At 39.4% G+C, this 17,344-nt stretch overlaps 1 protein-coding gene across 4 annotated transcripts in view; it reads left to right on the plus strand.

Moving 5' to 3' along the window:
* Positions 1 to 17,344, plus strand: part of PTPRM (protein tyrosine phosphatase receptor type M) — a 784,215-nt gene that overhangs the window by 360,168 nt on the left and 406,703 nt on the right. For all 4 annotated transcript variants that reach the window (XM_063077465.1, XM_063077466.1, XM_063077467.1 and 1 more), the window contains exons 6-7: positions 3,371 to 3,545; positions 9,345 to 9,638. In XM_063077465.1, the coding sequence (XP_062933535.1) occupies positions 3,371 to 3,545; positions 9,345 to 9,638 (469 nt within the window). The remainder of the gene's footprint in view (positions 1 to 3,370; positions 3,546 to 9,344; positions 9,639 to 17,344) is intronic.

A 17,344-nucleotide genomic window follows, 5' to 3' on the forward strand; every position in this document is an offset into this window, starting at 1 on the left:
CTCCGTCCCTGCCTGTGACACTCCTGTGCATCCTCAGGCCTAGGCTTCAGCAATGCTCCCTAGACAGCCGCACTGACTCCTGCCCCGGTGAGCTCCCCTTTGCTCTGTGCACTGTGGGAGGCAGTTCATTGCTCTGTGTTGTAATCATCACCTTATCTGTTTTTCTAACCAGACTGTGAATTCCACTAAGTAAAGGATTGTTCTTTTAACTCTGTGCTCCCTTATATGTTAGAGCGTGTATCTCATAAAAGATGTTCACAGAGTGTTGGTTGAATGAATGCTTGAAAATCTGCACTTGTGAATGATTAAACGCAAAATGGCCTGGAGATTTGAGCAAGATGTGTGATTTAGTGTTCCTCTGTGGATCCCAGGCTGAAATAATTGCTAGTTAGTGCTTGGTTTCTTCTCCCTGTGCACTATGTCTCATGAAAAAGCTGAATCTAACTTTCTGTGTGATTAAGTATGTGGGATTTAAAGAAACAAAAAACAAAAAACAAACTCATTCTTGAGAGTTAATGTGACATTGAGGTTGTGTAGAGTTGCTAGTCTGAGGCTGTTTATTTAGTAGGGTATGTGTGGCATGAAGACAGAGCAGCTCTGAAGTCACCTCCCTTCAACATACATATAAATCCCAAAAGGAGCTTTTCTTACACTTGAATGCCCTCAGTAGAGCCGTGATTAGTTGTGAAGGATTAATAAGCACATACTTTAAAATTCTTTTGAATAAGCGTTCTTTTGAGATAGACTTTTTCTATTAGGAAAGATATTACAGGAGTACTATAAAAGTATATTCTTGCATGATTCATGTCACAAGTAAATAGATAAATAGATAGCCCTGTGTTTTGTTGTTTTTGTTAATAAATAAAACAAATACTTACAGATATGAAATCTGCCTTTCTTTAGAGTTTAATTTTTTTTCCTCAAAAACCAGAGATTAGATTTTTTTTTCAGTTTGAAAAAAGATAAACTTAATTTTTTCAGTAGCTAGTCTAAAGTTACTCCTAGTTGTAGAATTTGATTATTACGGGGGAAAGGGGTATTGGAGACTGAATGTATGGTATACAGAGAGAAACACTTTCTCCTGTTGTGTTAATCAATATTGCTATGTTTTTTCCCAACTTCTTGTTGCTGTTTGTCAGATTAAATTTAGGGCATTTAATAAAACACACACACACACACACACACACACACATATGACATCTGTGGTTCTTCATATTGTGATTGATGGCTTTTCAAGCTGTTGACAAGACTGTTTTTACAGACAACACTAGAGGTGATGTTGGTGGAACTATTCTTCCCCACTGCTGGTGTTTCCTCGCACGTGGCAGGAGCTCTGCCAGCGCAGCACTCCTGATGCTTTCTGCAGCCCAGGCATGAGCTGCGTGGGAGGAGCGCTGAGCAGGCATAGCCCAGCCCCTTCCGTGGAGCTGAGTGCCTGTGGCAACCCTGGGTCTCCATCCTGTGAGTTTTACAGCAGCACCAGCATGTGGGTGGCCTTCTGGCTTTCTAGTGTGGCCTGTGATTGGGCGGGTGAGTCTGTTTAATTCTGTGCTTCGGTATTAGCAAGCCTATTGTTCCTGGACACCCAGACGGATACTGAGCGGTCTCAGGTTGATCAGTAATAAAGGTGGTGCTTTGACAGCCTGTCTGCCTTTCTCCTTGAATTCATCGCTCAGGTGGTGCAAAGCTCAGGTCAGACGCATGGTGCCAGTCAATATGCCAGTGTCTTTGTGTATAGCTTTAATTTCTCACAACAGTCCTGAAAGTGAGTTTTATCATCTCCTCTTTACAGATGAGGCCAGTGAGTTCTATGAAGGTAAATCATTCTGAGTGATCATGTTAGGTTTGACACCCTGGTCAGGCTAACTCCCAAACTTCTGACCATTAGGACACACTGCCAATGAAATATCACAGATAATATAAATCACCAAATAACACAGATGACTTGTATTCCTTTGTAGTCTAGCATTTTCATAGCTATAAATACAAACAGCTTAATCTAGCCTGCAAGTCCCTGAATACACAGGTCCTTGCCCACCTCCGCTAGTTACACCAGCTGCCTTAACTTTGTCCAAAGCCTTACCTCTTTTAACCATCGTGGGCTTCCTGTATTCTCACCTATGAGTAGAATGCCTTTTCCCTCCAACCCTGCCCCTTGCCTGGTTGGCTCCTACTTGCCCTTCAGGTATCAGCTCATATGTCACTTCCTCACACTGGCCTCCCACGACCACCTGTCTACACAGTGATTTCTGCCAGCCATCTGATTTTTCCTTTACTACTCTGGTCATCATTTGTGATTATGTATTCATTTCAAGCCTATAATCTGCAATCAATTGAAGCACCATAAGCTCAACAGCCAGTTTTCTTTGGTTCACCATTGTGAACCTAGTGTCTCACACAGTGGTAGCACAAGGCTGACACCTCTCAGATGGTTGTTGGGTGAATAATGGACATGGTGCTTGGCAGCATGAATTAGCCTTGAGGTTTTTGCCTGCTGCGTTCTTATAAAGGTAAGATTAGTAGCTTAGTTAAAGGTAGCCTCTTTCCTGATAATTGTTCAAAGAAAAAAAATCATAGCACTGAAATCTCTAACCTCTGTTTGAGGCTTTAAACTATTGGAAGCACAGAATGGATATCCAAGTAAGCACAACTAGAAAGCTTACTTAGGCCTGTCGTCATAATAAAAGACAAAACCGCCTCAGCGGTGGAACCTGCTTTATGTGGTCCTCAGAGCATGGGATGTGGAGAGGAACTTTTCTCATTATATTTCAGTATCAGTTAATATTTATTAAATATCTGCTTCTTCTTGGTTTTGTATATCCGGGAAGAACATTGTAAAGCTTGGACTAGTCTTCCAAGACTATTCAATAGGAAATACACTAACACCTAGCTTACATTTTAATGTTATTCCTAATAAATTGCTTATTTGTTTTTATATAAAATGAGTTCAGTAATAGGGTAGTGGGTGAGTTAATTTTGTTTCCTAGCCAAGCATAAAAAACTAAGATAACATGTTATGAAAAGACCCAAATGTTGACAGTTTGGGAGCAAGATAAAGAGCTTTTCCATATGCTTTTTCTCCTCCCCTGTTGCACTAATTTAACATAATTAATATCTTGAAGGGGCCAGAACAAGACATTTCTGCACAGTTAGTTTTGCATCCCTCAGACTTTAAAGTGTTGATCACGGCAGAATTTCAGTTTTCTGGCCAGCTGTTCTCATGGAACAACTGCCCTTGGATAGTAGGATAGTAAGCAACTGAGCCAAGATTTGCATGACAGTAACATTGATAACATGCCGTCAGGTATTTACTGTTTTGATGTGACAGCTGATGTTGCTCTTTTTGTCCTCCCCACACCCATTGACACAGGGCATTGATGTACGGGATGCTCCTCTGAAGGAAATAAAGGTGACTAGTTCTCGACGATTCATAGCTTCATTTAATGTTGTGAATACGACAAAACGAGATGCTGGAAAGTACCGCTGCATGATTCGCACTGAAGGAGGTGTCGGAATATCAAACTATGCAGAATTGGTAGTTAAAGGTATTTAATGTGTTTTTATACGCTGAAATAGTCTATTAAAATAGATATATTAGATGGTCGTTAGTTCATTATTTATTTAAAGCTCAAACTTATTCTTGTCTGTTTCTGAACAGTAGTTTGGTGACAGTCTATATGGATGGATTGCATTTTAAGTACAACTTGTGCACCTGAGCAATATTTTTGAAACATGTATTTTATTTATGTTGGTTTAGTTGCATACAGAGCAATGAATGTGCTCTTGGCAAGGTCTTCTGCCAACTCCATATACAGAGATTACAACCTATAAATGTTTTTAAGAAATAAAATTTTTTGCTGGTAGAAAATCACTTAAAATGCAAATATTCACCAGCCAGAGTGTTTATGATAGCAGGGTGGTTAATAAAATGGAGCAGTGTCAGTATAAAAGTGTTCAGTCATATCACGCAAGCCATATTGATAATACTGTGTTAACATTCATAATGTTCAAGTTAGGTTCCATTTCTGTGTTTTGTATGACTGAAAAATTGAGTCATATTCAAGAGGGTGTTGTAGGAGGGAAAAAAGAGAGGGGAAATAAGTTTCCATTAGCTGGTTTAATGTATTTTTGTGGACTGAGGAGGTTTAATGTATTTTTGTGTTCATAGTATTAAGCTGTCTGTAGTCCCAGACAGAATAATTTAGACTTTTAGGTGCACCATGAGGCATTTTTAGACAACTTGTTGGCCATTGCTGTTCCTTCCTAGGAGAGCAGAATGATGTTTGCTTTCTAAAGTTCTTTCCCTGCATTTGTTAAATGTGAGGCATACAGTTCATCTCTCTTGGATTGGCTATTCCTTTTATCAGCAAATTTCTCTATGTGGGCAGTTTTAAAGGCTGTTGGGCTCAAATCCCACTCTAGCTGAGTGGATGTGGGCCAGTGGCTTGCCCTTTCTGTGCTTCTGTTTACTTGTGTATAAAATAGATATGATAATGTTACCTACCTTATAGGGCTATTTGGAGGATCAAATGCAAAAACATGTATGTGTGGCACTTAGAACAACACACGTAGTGAGCAGCCTGCACATGTCAGGGCCGTGATGAGAGGAGGAGGAGGAGGAAGATGGAATGATCTTGCTCTCTGATCCAGTATATCAGTGATCTTCATTTGGGAATTCATGTCAGAACTCCCTTTCAAGTTTCAAAAAAATATAAATGCCTCCTCACCTATTCTCCCTACTTCCTCCCTCCATACCCCTATTGAATCAAAATTACCAGGGATTATAAAACCTGTAGGTGATTTGGGCATGTGCGTCTGTTATGAGATCACTGCTGCCAGTATTAGTCAGACATGGCTTATGAGAGAAGATGCTTGTCAGTGAGCCTACCTCAAGAATTATTAATCTGCAGCAATGACTAACATTCAGTGTATGCAAGTGCACATCGAAATATCTACTTGTATGATATATTTTGCCACATGAGATTCTTACACATTTTGGTTTGTAGTGAAACATGAACCAGTCTGTCTGGCTAATTTTTGACTTCAAGTTTAATATCTATAACAAAAATAAAAAATTTTGTAGTTATATACACTCTACCCTGTTGAAAGCTCTCTGGGGAGTCACCATGCAGAAAATGGATACTGGTTTATGAACAAATCCAGTAGAACAGCCTAGGTGTTTGATATAGTTTGGATATGTTTGTCCTCCCAAAGCTCATGTTGAAATCTGATCCCCAATGTGCCAGCATTAGACGGTGTTAGGGTCATGGAGGTGGATCCCTCATGGATAGATTGATGCTCTCCCTGGGGGATGGGTAGAGCGTGAGTTCTCACTCTATTAGTTCCTGCAAGAGCTGGTTGTTAAAAGGAGCCTGGCATCTCTCCCACCTTTCTTGCTTCCTCTCTCCCTACATGATCTCCTTGCACCCACTGGCTATCTGTTGCTTTCCTCCATGAGTACAAGCAGACTGAGGCCCACGCCAGATGCAGCTGCTCCAGAATCGTGAGCCAAATAAACCTCTCTTCTTTATAAATTACTCAGTCTCAGTTATTCTGTGATAGCAACACAAAAATGAACTGAGACAGTGTCCCCATGGCTGAGTTCATCATCAGCATTACTATTACTACCATTATATAACTTTCATCTTGATCCAGTCTTATGGTTATTTTCCCTTTTCTGATTTGCAGTTGTCATACTGCTTCACTGTGACCAGTTGGTGCCCATGTGATTGAGGCATCATGCTTCATGATCAGTACAGGTTGAGCATTCCTAATCCTGAAACCCAAAATACTCCAAAATCTGAAACTTTATGAGTGCTGACATGATGCTAAAGGAAATGTTCATTGGAACATTTTGTATTTCATAGTTTTGGGTTAGCAATGCTAAACTGGTATATATTCTGCAAATATTCTAAAATCTGAAAAAATCAAAATTGAAACACTTTGGGTCACAAGCATTTTGGATAAAGGTTATTCAACTTGTATGATGCAAATATAGTAACTTCTCTAAAAATTGCTTCTGTAGAAAAGTTAATTTGTTGGGAGTTATAAGTAAATCAGAAATTTCTAGTCTACCCAAAAAAACATACACAGAGAAATGAATGGCTTTTTATTGACATTGGTGTACCACATTTTCCTGTCTTATGACAGTGTCATAGTATCTTGGCTCATTGTGATAAAAATGTCCGGGTATCTCCTTCTGTTCTGTACACTGCCAAAGCCGGTGACAATTTGCATGCAGTTAGGGCCCAAATCTGAAATTTGACTTTTCCTTAATTTAAAAATTGTATTTTTCAAAATGAGATAACATGCTGGATTCTACTAGTTTAATAAAGTTATTACTTTGTAAAAATAATTACTTTAAAATATACAAAATTGCGTTTTTAGACTGTTTATAATTTAACATTTTTTTCTATACCACATAACATTTGGTGTGCTCATGTTTTACAAAGGGAAAAATTAAAGTCCATAGAATTTATAACCTTTTTAAGGCTACACACGGATTTGGTGCCAGCTCCCCAAATAAAGCCCAAGTCCTTTAATTGTTCAACTATCACTTTCATCTTTATTCATGTTTTCCACTGCTTTTGGTAACCAAGGACAAAAAAATATTTTATATAATCTCTACAGTGCATGTGCGTGTGCATATCTGTATGTATATCAGTACCACATTTAATTATGTGAAATATGTATTTTATATTATTAAATATGATATTGCCGTATATGTACCAGTTACGTGTTCACACAGATGTGTCCATTAGATTTATGTACATGTGAGCATATTTGTATAAGTACTCTCGTTCATGGCTTGATTTAGAATTAGTTTTATGATGTCCTTTCACTTTCACTTGAATTAAGAAATATTTTAAATTGCTTTTTATCGCTTTGTATAGATTGAGATCTTCCTCCCTCCCTTCACTTTGGGAAAATTTCTCCAAAATTTAAGTGTTGACTTATTCTTGTGCTGATTCTTCTATAAACCAAAAGTCCTTTTGAATGTCTTTCACAGTTGTTTCCAGGTTCCAGTTGAATCTTTCATTGGATTTAGCATTCCTGGTACTTTTCTTAATGAGGAATTAATGTAGAAAACATTCTCAGGACAAAAACTCGTTAAAGCTTTACCTATTTTAGGATATTAGTAACAATATCCTAAATGAGTAGATGTATCCATAACCTTTTGTGACCTTGCCCCTGAGTTGTATTTTTAGTGGCAGTTCAACAAGCCTTGCTAGCATGTGCAACTTGAAAGTAATTAACTGCTCTTTCAGCCTGGCTACATAAATGCCTTAGGATGTACTATAAAAGGCCCATTTCATGTCTTGGTTCAAGGAATCGCCTAATGATATAAATTGATGTTAAGTCATTGTGAGTTAAGTCAGAACTGTTTAAAGAAATGAAGAGCTAGCACAAAGTTATAGTTTATAAACAGTAGTAACAATGTTTTAGTAAATTTATATTACATTTGTAGTCCTCAGATAACATTTATTCAAAATTTGGTGTCTTATTTTGACTCAGTCTAATGAGATTTCCCTAGCTGTTTTAAAAACTTAGTATGACTTACCACACCTTGAATATGAAAAAAAGAACAAGGATACCTCAACCCAACAAAGGGAACTGATGTTGCTGGTTTCTTAGTCTTGTTAACAACTGTGCGTTATCTCAGGGGCAGACCTCAGGTGGTGCTAGCTTTCCTGAGGTCCTGCTCAGTAGGGAACGTGGCTGTGGTCGATTAGCTATGTCTGTGAGAGGAGAGAAGTTGAAGCAAGCAAGCTAGCATGTGCCAGTGATAGGATGTAGCTGGCTTCGTTTCCCTGCATGTGTATGAGTATATTAGTCCATTTTCTGTTGCTTATAACAGAATACCTGAAACTGGGTAGTTTATAAAGAAATGAAATTTATTTTTTACAGTTCTGGAGGCTGGGAAGTCCAAAGTCAAGGGGGAGCATCTGGGGAGGTCCTTCTTCCTGGTGGGGACTCTCTGCAGAGTCCCAAGGCTGTGTAGGGTGTCACATGGTGAGAGGGCAGAGCATCATAATGTGCTTTCCTCTTCTCCCCATAAAGCCGCTAGTGCCACTCCTGTGATAACCCATTAATTCATTAACCCATTGATCCATTAATTCCTGAATGGATTAATTCATTCAGGAAGGCAGAACACTCACAATCCAATCACTTCCTAAAGGCCTGACCTCTCAACACTACCACATTGGGGACTAAGTTTTGGACTTGAGCTTTGGAGGGGACAGATATTCAAAACATAGCAATGAGCAAAATGAGGAATTAAAAACAAAAACACACCAAAAAGTCACAAACCACCTGTGGAAACATTCTTGAAAAGAATCATTAAATTTTATGTTTTTCTGAGGTGGCAATTAGTTGAGGCAGAAATACGTTCTTTTGTACAATGATCTCGTGTATCATGTGTGATGCCACTCGCAGTGACACTGGCAAGTGAAATACCTTCCTTCGGTGCTCAGAGAGCCGTTCAACCAGCGTGTAACTAATATACTGGGAGTACTGTTTCTGGTAAGATTGTTGATCTCTCCCTTCTCAGACAGTGATGTGGAAAAAAAGTCAATCTTGAGTTTTAAAGAATGAGAAAGACTTTCTTAGCTTGTAAAGCGTGTTTGCTGTGGATTTCTTATAGTTTTATCAAGCTCGGCCTGGCTCATTTCTTGCTTCGGAGTTTCCTCTTTATTCACTTATTAATAAGTGAATAAAGAGTCTTATTAATAAGACTCATGAGTGGAAGTTCCCTGAATGGCAGCAGCATGGACTTGATTGTCCAGAGTGCTCAGTTCTCCTGTAGCTGAGGAGTCCATTGTGATAGCTTTTCGAGAAATGGATCCACTCAGAAATGTATTTATGATGAGATAAAGTATAATGCCAGCCATATTTTTAAAGTGATGATATCTTTAGAATAAAACTATAAGAAAATTAAATTTAATGATGTAAAGAACTAGTACCTTTGATGATTTTAAAGACATTCCCAATAAGAAGGTAGACCATGAAGTGCTCCCTGGAGCTTGCACTCTACCACTTGAGAGAGCTTTCACTGTTATTTTTTGTGAGGAAAAAAAATTCTTTGATGTCTCTGTAACTGTCTGAGCAAAATGGATTGTGTCCTAAAACAAATTACACCTCCTTACACAAGCTTGGGTTTTTAAATATGGTTTATTTCACAACTTTGAATGTTGTGAAAACCTTTATCAGTATGCTTTATCTTATCCACCTGCACAAAACCATTGCCATGAATTCATCCGAAATGTTAGTGTCTCCTGTGTTTTAATACTTGTCACATGGTTGAAGCCAGGGTCTGAGAGCCGGCTGTCTGGTTTGCCTTTCAGAACCACCAGTCCCCATTGCCCCGCCTCAGCTCGCCTCAGTGGGAGCGACCTACCTGTGGATCCAGCTCAACGCCAACTCCATCAATGGGGACGGGCCCATTATTGCCCGCGAGGTGGAGTACTGCACAGCCAGCGGGAGCTGGAATGACCGGCAGCCAGTGGATTCCACGAGCTATAAAATCGGACACCTTGACCCAGACACGGAATACGAGATTAGTGTGCTCCTCACCAGGCCAGGGGAGGGCGGCACGGGATCTCCCGGGCCACCTCTGCGGACAAGAACAAAGTGTGCCGGTGAGTGGGAGAAAACTGCAGCTTCCATCATGGGCTTTCTGGGACGTTGCTGGCAGCACTGGGGTTTGTCAGGTGGCCAGCGTGTCTCCCAGCTCTGTCAGCATCCTGTGTACAGACAAAAATCCTCTTAGCCTGTGAGTGGTGGGTTAGCAGCTTGTGAATGTTGGGGCCAGTGGCCTTGACGCTTGGTATTGCTCAGCTTGCCTCTACCCCTCTTCTCTTGCTCTTAGTTTGCGCCTCCCTCTGAGCATCACACAGCTCATTCAGGAATCATCCCTGACATTCACAGAAATTGTCCATTTTGATGATGTCCACTAACAAGTCAGAACCTCTTACTGTGGTCCTTTTGTTTTATGTTCAGAGTTAACATGCTTGTAGCCTGGAGGGGCACTGGAATAATAGATTCCACCTTAGTGATAGTTTTACAGCTGTTTGATTAATGGATATTTAATGGAGGGGCTGCTGGCCAATGACTTGGGCCCGCTAGTAACATAAGCAAGAGTGACCTGTGGGCTGCATGCAGTCTTCAGTTTCTTAGATTATAAAGTTCTAATTGTGCTTAACCTGTTCTGCAACTTAAATAAAAGTAGGGCTGATAGAGAGAGAAATGTAAAAATCCAAACCTGAACAAAGTTCCCATTAGAGGTTATAGTGTTGTTTCCGAATGTCTACTCTTGGTCGAAAGTACAGAGTAATAATACATTGGTATATTAGTCAGGATGCTCCAGACAGATAGAAGCAATAAGATATGATATAGATACATGAGAGGGGATTTATTAGGGGAATTGGCTCATGTGATTGTGAAGGCTGAGAAATCCCATGATAGGCCGTCCGCAAACTGGATGCCAGTGGCATGGCTTAGTCCAAGTCTGGAAGACTCAGAACTGGGGAAGCCAATGGTGTGACTCTCAGTCTGACACCAAAGGCCTGAGAGCTAGGGGTGCCAGTGGTATAAGTCCTGGAGCCCAAAGGCTGAAGAGCCTCAAGCTCTGGTGTCCAGGGGTGGGAGAGAAGAGTGGATCCTAGCTGCAACAGATAGAGTGAGAGATTTGCCTTTTCCTCTGTTTTTGTTCTCTCTGGGCCCCCAGTGGATTGGATGGTGTCCACCCATATTGAGGGTGGATCTCTCCCACCCAGTCCACTCAGGCCCACATGCTAATCTCTTCTGGAAACACCTTCATAGACACACCCCAAAATAATGCTTTACCAGGTTTCTTACTCTAATCAAGTTGACACCTAAAATTAACCATCACAATTGGGATACTGATGTACTCTTTTACCATTTAAATGAAGAATCCCTGTATTGAATTGTGTGCTGAGACAAGGAGATTTTATAAATTTTTATGGAGTTAATTCTTCAGATAGCATTATTTAAGACATTTATTAATATACTTTATTTATTTTTTAATTTTTAAAACTTCATAGCACAGTCTCTGACCCTATCTGGTAGGACTAGGAAAAATTAGTAAACCTTAACAGTTGTAGCTGTTTTTATTTTTTCTTCATAATTTGGATTATACTATTTCCACAGGTTCAATACTCATGGGAAAATCGTTTAAAAAAAAAAAGATTTCCTTTAGAATCTTCTGGGGATACATGCCATTGGGTGCAGTGACTGGCTTATGTTAGCAGACTTTGCTATTTTATGCATTTTGCATCTGTTTCCCAGACCCTCCACCCCGTATCCTCATAGCACCCTCTGTGCAGTCTCTGGAATAAGAACTGCTATTCTGGATTGGTGGTTCCCACCGCCCACTTTGGTGGTTCTAAAGAAAAAGAAATTTCATGATGCTTTCTCTTCCTTTCTTCTCTAAACTCCTTCATCTCCTTTCTTTCTTTGGTTGAGTAAATTCCTTCCTTGTTGTGAAATAATTTCTTTTTTTTTTTCCCTATATAAAGATGACTGGTAAGGGGATCTTAACCCTTGGCTTGGTGTTCTCAGCACCACACTCAGCCAGTGAGCGAACCGGCCATCGCTATATAGGATCCGAACCCACAGCCTTGGTGTTATCAGCACCGTACTCTCCAGAGTGAGACACGGGCCGGCCCTTGAAATAATTTCTTATAATATCTTGTCATCTGTTGTAATGCAAACAAGAGCTATGTGTAATGTTGTCTATATCATGTGACAATATGAGAATTACTTTCAAATCTATGATTTAATTTTCAACTGCCTTGTGAGGTCTCCAGGTCAGACATTGTGATCCTCATATTACAGATGGAGAATTTGAAGCCCATGTGAGTCCCTGTCCACCTCTAAGCACGCTCTGTGTGAAATGAGTTTAGTGTTATTTCATTTTAGTGTCATTTTAAGGAGTCCTGTTTTGGGCATGGCAATATATAGTTTTCTTCTCTCTCCAAAAGAAGGTTAAAATTTCATTTTCTAGACTGGAGAGAGAATGTGATCTGTTTCATTCTTGTCACTAGCAGTCCCACTTACTTAGTGTTGCCAGGCCTGTTCTTTTATACACAGTTTTGTCTTTTCTTTTGGTTTTGTGCCTATAAATTTTAGTTATTGAGACATTGTTGTATATATTTCCTATACTGGTTATAATGCATGTGTCTCTGTTTTCAGAAAGCCTTTTGATACCACTGCATGATGTGCAAATAAATGTATAATTCTCAGAGATGCAGGGTACCTTTTATAACAGATTGTCAGTCCTTTTTCAGAAACAAAAACCAATTTTGAGTTGATATTTGTGTGCCAACGCTGTGCCTTACAGTATTAAGCATGACCTAAGCAGGAGAGTCTAATGACGAAGCACCCTTTCCTCTTACTCTTTGCAACCTGCAGTGGATGGTATTTGTGGTGTGCATTCCTGGTGTGTCATGCACTGGCACGGGATTTTTTTGAAAAAGCTGTAGTTGAGCAAGTCAACCTTAGAAAATAGAGGAAATGTTAGGTGAGCGGGTCAAAGTTAGAAATAAGAGGGGGAAGTATGTTAGGTGGGTAAGGAGAGTGAAGTCAACTGAGACTTTTTACTGTAGGAAGACGTACAGTTCACCCTTGACCTGAGGCTTTTGAGAAAATCTGCAGGTAAGATCGGTAATCATTGTTGATGATCTGTGGAATCGTGGAAAGCAAGACCAGCTAAAGAGAAGAGGACAGATGCTACACACTATAGAATGAAAAATTTGCTCTTGGTCCCTAACTGTTATTCAGGTGGATTGTGAGAATTTACGATTTGTAAAGAGCAAGTTGTGGATATCATAAACCTGGGAGATTGTAAGCATTCTGCAACAGTAGATAGAAAATGTTCTTGGCAAGGCTTGAACAGAGGTGAATCTAACAGAGTGATGAGTAGCAGGAATAAATGTAAATTTATCCTGCATGGTTTCAAAAGCCAAGAGTATTAGTATTGAATTAGAGTAATAAAATTTGGAAGCAGCAGCATAGAGAGAGAGAGAGAATTTGGCTTAAATGTATGTGAATCTACAATATAATCCAGATTGTATTAATCATCCCTGGGATGATTGCTTCACCATTAATTGTTGCTTCACCATTCCTTCCTCCCCCCAGGAAAATTCTAATATAATCTTAGGTTGCATTAGCGAAGCAAAATGCCCATGTTGAAGTGGGTAATAGCCTTATTCTACCAGTGCTAGTTAGGCTCCGCACAGTAAATTATTGCATTTACTTCTGGTCTCTGCATTTTAAGAGAGACAGCACAGAATAGATTGTGCCCAGCGGGGAGCAGCCAGGATAGGGATGGTTGTGGAACCTTGCTGGACCAGTGAGGAACGGTGGAGAGAACTGAGAAAGGGGATGATGGGGTAGAGCAGGTTCCCCTGTGATTTGACAAGAGCCGAGTCATGAGTAGTGAGGTCTTGTGGCTTTGTGCAAGCGAAGCTGACGTTGTAAAAGGTGATTTTTATATTCAGAAGAGGATTGAGCTGGCTGACCATGTCTCCTCAATATGAAGATTCTGTGATTCATTTGTTGTTCTCTTTCTGATGAAATGATCTACAGTTTCACTTTTGTTTTATCCTCGCCCACATACTCCATAATTGTGCTTATCAAGTACTGCTCTGCAGGCCAGTGGAGGTCTGCAATGACCTTTCCGAAAATCTGAGAAAGTGGGGTAAATAGTGAGTTTTTATTATAGCTAAATAGATTTAATTGAAAGGACTGACTCTTACTCTGAGATTTGCTGTCTGGTTTTTCTACTAAAATGTTACTTAATTTATGAAATGACAGTGTTGGTGGGTGCTAGAGCTAGGGTCAGTGGCTGAGAACACAGTCTCTGAGACCAACAGCCTTTTGTGAGCTCTGGCTCTGCCTGGATCTGTCCATGCGATGGTAGGAAAACTACCAACCTTCTCTGGGCCTCTGTGGCCTTATCTGTAAAACAGGGATGATAATCACATTATGTATCTCATAGTGTTGCCTTGAAATTTTAACAAGCTAATGCATATCAGGTGCCTAGAAAAGAGCTTTACATATGGCAAGTCAAAGCTAACTGCCGTTGAAAAAATTTTTATCTTTTAGCGTTTTCATTCAGAAGAATTAGACACTGGCAAGCTGATTTCATTACTTGAGACATTTTAGGAATATTACTTATCTAGGAAATTTAAAATCTGAGGACCATGGTTTTATATCATGGGCTTATAGAATTCCCTGCAATTGAGAATTACTTTCATGACAGACATCATTCTCTCCTCCATAAAAATCTGTTTGTTTTGGCCAAGCTCTGTGTTTCCATTTCTGTGCTACATCAATGAGAGCTGGCCTACTGTGACCTGATGATACCCAGGAAACTGTATTTAGCTTCTTGTATTAAAATGGCAAAATCACTATTTATTGCCCATCCCCTGTGCAATGGAATTGATTTTCCTGTATACAGAATCTCATTACCTGGTCAGATTTCTGCAAGAATTGTACTGCAGTACACTTCCAGAGTGCTTGCTTCTTATGCTTTTCTAAATTATTTCCAAATATACGCACAGGCTCGCCACATGAGACCTTGATCCAATCACTTAGCTTCTGTTATTCCACATCTTCATTTCTAAATGGGGACAGCAACACCTGCCCTGATTGTATCAGAGGTGTGTTTGAAGATCAGGTTAGTTCTTATACGTAAAGGCATCTTAAAAATGACAAAATGATCTACTTGTATAGGTTATTTGTAAAAAAATGATTATCAGGAGCTAGTTTCAAGATGTATATACATGTCCCATTATTTCCCAATTTTGCAGTTTCAGCTATAGTTGGGTAACTTAAGAGAGTTGAAATTACTTTAGCATCCAGTTAAACAACATGCCATTTAGTTTGTGGTTTCTGTTATATCTTATATTCTTACAGTCATGTGCAGCCTGTATATCACAAGCCATTAAGTGGCAGCTACTTGAAATAGAGAAATGGGTAACGTTGTTAGATTAATTTTCACAGTGGACTTTTTGTGTGTTTTATTTGGGCATGTTGATTTTTATATATCCTGGTTATTGGCTGACTGTGGTTAAGTGACTTGCTGATAATTGGCCCCAGGAGCTGAAGGCGGATGATGATAAACTAATGAAAGAACTACGAAGATCGGCAAGAGTGAAAAAAAAGCTGAACTGGAAGGTGTTCCTTAGAAGTAATGCAGTTCGAAATCTTTGAAAAAAGTATGATTACAGCTTTTAAAAAAAATCGTTCATCAGATATTTATTGAGCACTCATATTTGCCAGGCACTGTTCCAAACCTGCCAGTTGAGTGACGAGACAATATTTCTGCCTTCAGAGCTTGTATGTTTGGGGGTATTGGAAGGAGGGAGTATATAGGCAATATATAAATACATATACACACACATATAATAAAGTGTCGGGTCATAAATGCTACAGAGAGCAATAGAGAAAGGGATAGAGTGTGCAGAGGTGGGAGATGGTATCTTTTATTGTTTTATTTTTTATTGTGGTAAAGTATACATAGCACAACATTTACCATCTTAACCAGCTCTAAGTGTGTGCAGTAGTGTTACATTCAACCAATCCCTAGAACTTTTCATCTTCCTGAATTGGAACTCTGTACCCAGTAAACATTTATTCCCCTCTCCCCAGGACCCCCAGCAACCGCCATTCTGCCTTCTGTCTCTGTGAATTTAACTTCTCTAGGTACCTCACGCGAGTGGAATCCTGCAGCGTTTGTCCTTTTGTGAGTGACTTATTCAACTTAGCAGAAAGTCCTTCAGGTTCATCCATGTTGAAGCACATGTGATTGCACCTTTTTAATTACTCTGATAATCATACTGTGTGTGCCTGTTTCATTTGATTCTTTATGAACTGTTTTGAGACTTTAAGCACTGACTTTGGCTTTCAATTAAATTAACAGTTCTTGAAATTTAAAAAATGCATTATCTATATGAGTTACAGAAATTTTGACTAACAAAGTATGTACTGCTGTTTCTAAGGAGCTGAAGTACGAGCAAGTGTCCTAGAATGCTGTTGAAGTGGCGTAGCCATCCCATCCTCAGCCAGACTTCTGTTTGTTGAGCATGACGAGTGGTATTTAAGAAGTTAGAGTGTTCTTACAACCTACCGTTCTTTTAAACTGATAAGGGTGGGCAAATTTTTATGCCAGTTTGCATGGAGGTATATATCATCTTATATATGCGTAGTTAGTAATTAAAAATTTTGAATATGTGTTACATTAAAATTCACTTTTGTTCTACTCAGATGCTTTGATAACGTGCAGTTATACCTATCTTATTTGCAGTATTTCCAGTGACGCAGGACACTGGGCATACTTTTCACTTTTTGTCATTCACCTTTGGTCTGTGATTGGGTGTCTGCTTAACCCATCGTAGTGTGCATTTTGTGTATCTCCTTTTCTTTGTGATGGCAGTTGTAGTATTGCACTTGAACATGTATTTGTGTAGCACTTTTATGTCCTTGCCATGTCCTTTGATGAACAAATAATATACATGAGTGAGGGGTCAGCAGTCTTTCAGTGTAGAGACCCAGCATTCCTGATTGTGGAATTTTTATCCTAACTGCAAGTTTAAAGTACTGTGTGTTCTTTTATCACATACCCTGAGAACATCTCTCTGTGTACTTTATGTAGTAGCACCATCTGTCCTACCAGGTCTTGTCTAAATGTCTCAAGATTTAGGTTAATATTGTTTGTGAAATATTAATTCTCTGTGTTTGCCTGACTATGACACTAGAGAGACTCCTTTTAAGTGCACCTGAATACAACTCATATATTGGAAATGAGTAGTGATAGGTTTCTTGGGAAGGCAGCCTTACATGCAGCCCAAACTGCATGATGCCTGCTTTCAGCTGAAGGCCAGCCTCTCTGCTTCTATTTGCTTATTATTCTTAGTCCTTTCTTGTGGGAGAAAAAGAAATATACTGGTTGGAATGGGGCTGATCTGAAATTGAACCCTACCAAAACCTGATTTGTGTTCTTCTAAATGGATGATAGCCAGATTTGTCTTTTCAGTACAGAATTGTCACCAGGATTACAGGATATATTTGGACTTACACAGCTGACCTACTGGCACTCCGGGGCAGTTGAGAGCCAACCTAATGACGGCTTAATTATTCAGAAGGAATAAAGGCCAAACACCTAATTGAATGGAACCTAATTTATTTTTAATTTAAGTTTATTTACCAGGGAAAAAATTAAATGTTTTAATTCTAAAATAGCTCTGCCAAAGAGCAACATGTTTTTAATGCATTTTCAACACATTAAACCACTAAGAACCTTTTTAAGTTATAAACATTA

Source organism: Cynocephalus volans, chromosome 13 (genome assembly GCF_027409185.1).
Source record: "Cynocephalus volans isolate mCynVol1 chromosome 13, mCynVol1.pri, whole genome shotgun sequence".
In the NCBI taxonomy this organism is placed as follows: Eukaryota; Metazoa; Chordata; class Mammalia; order Dermoptera; family Cynocephalidae; genus Cynocephalus; species Cynocephalus volans.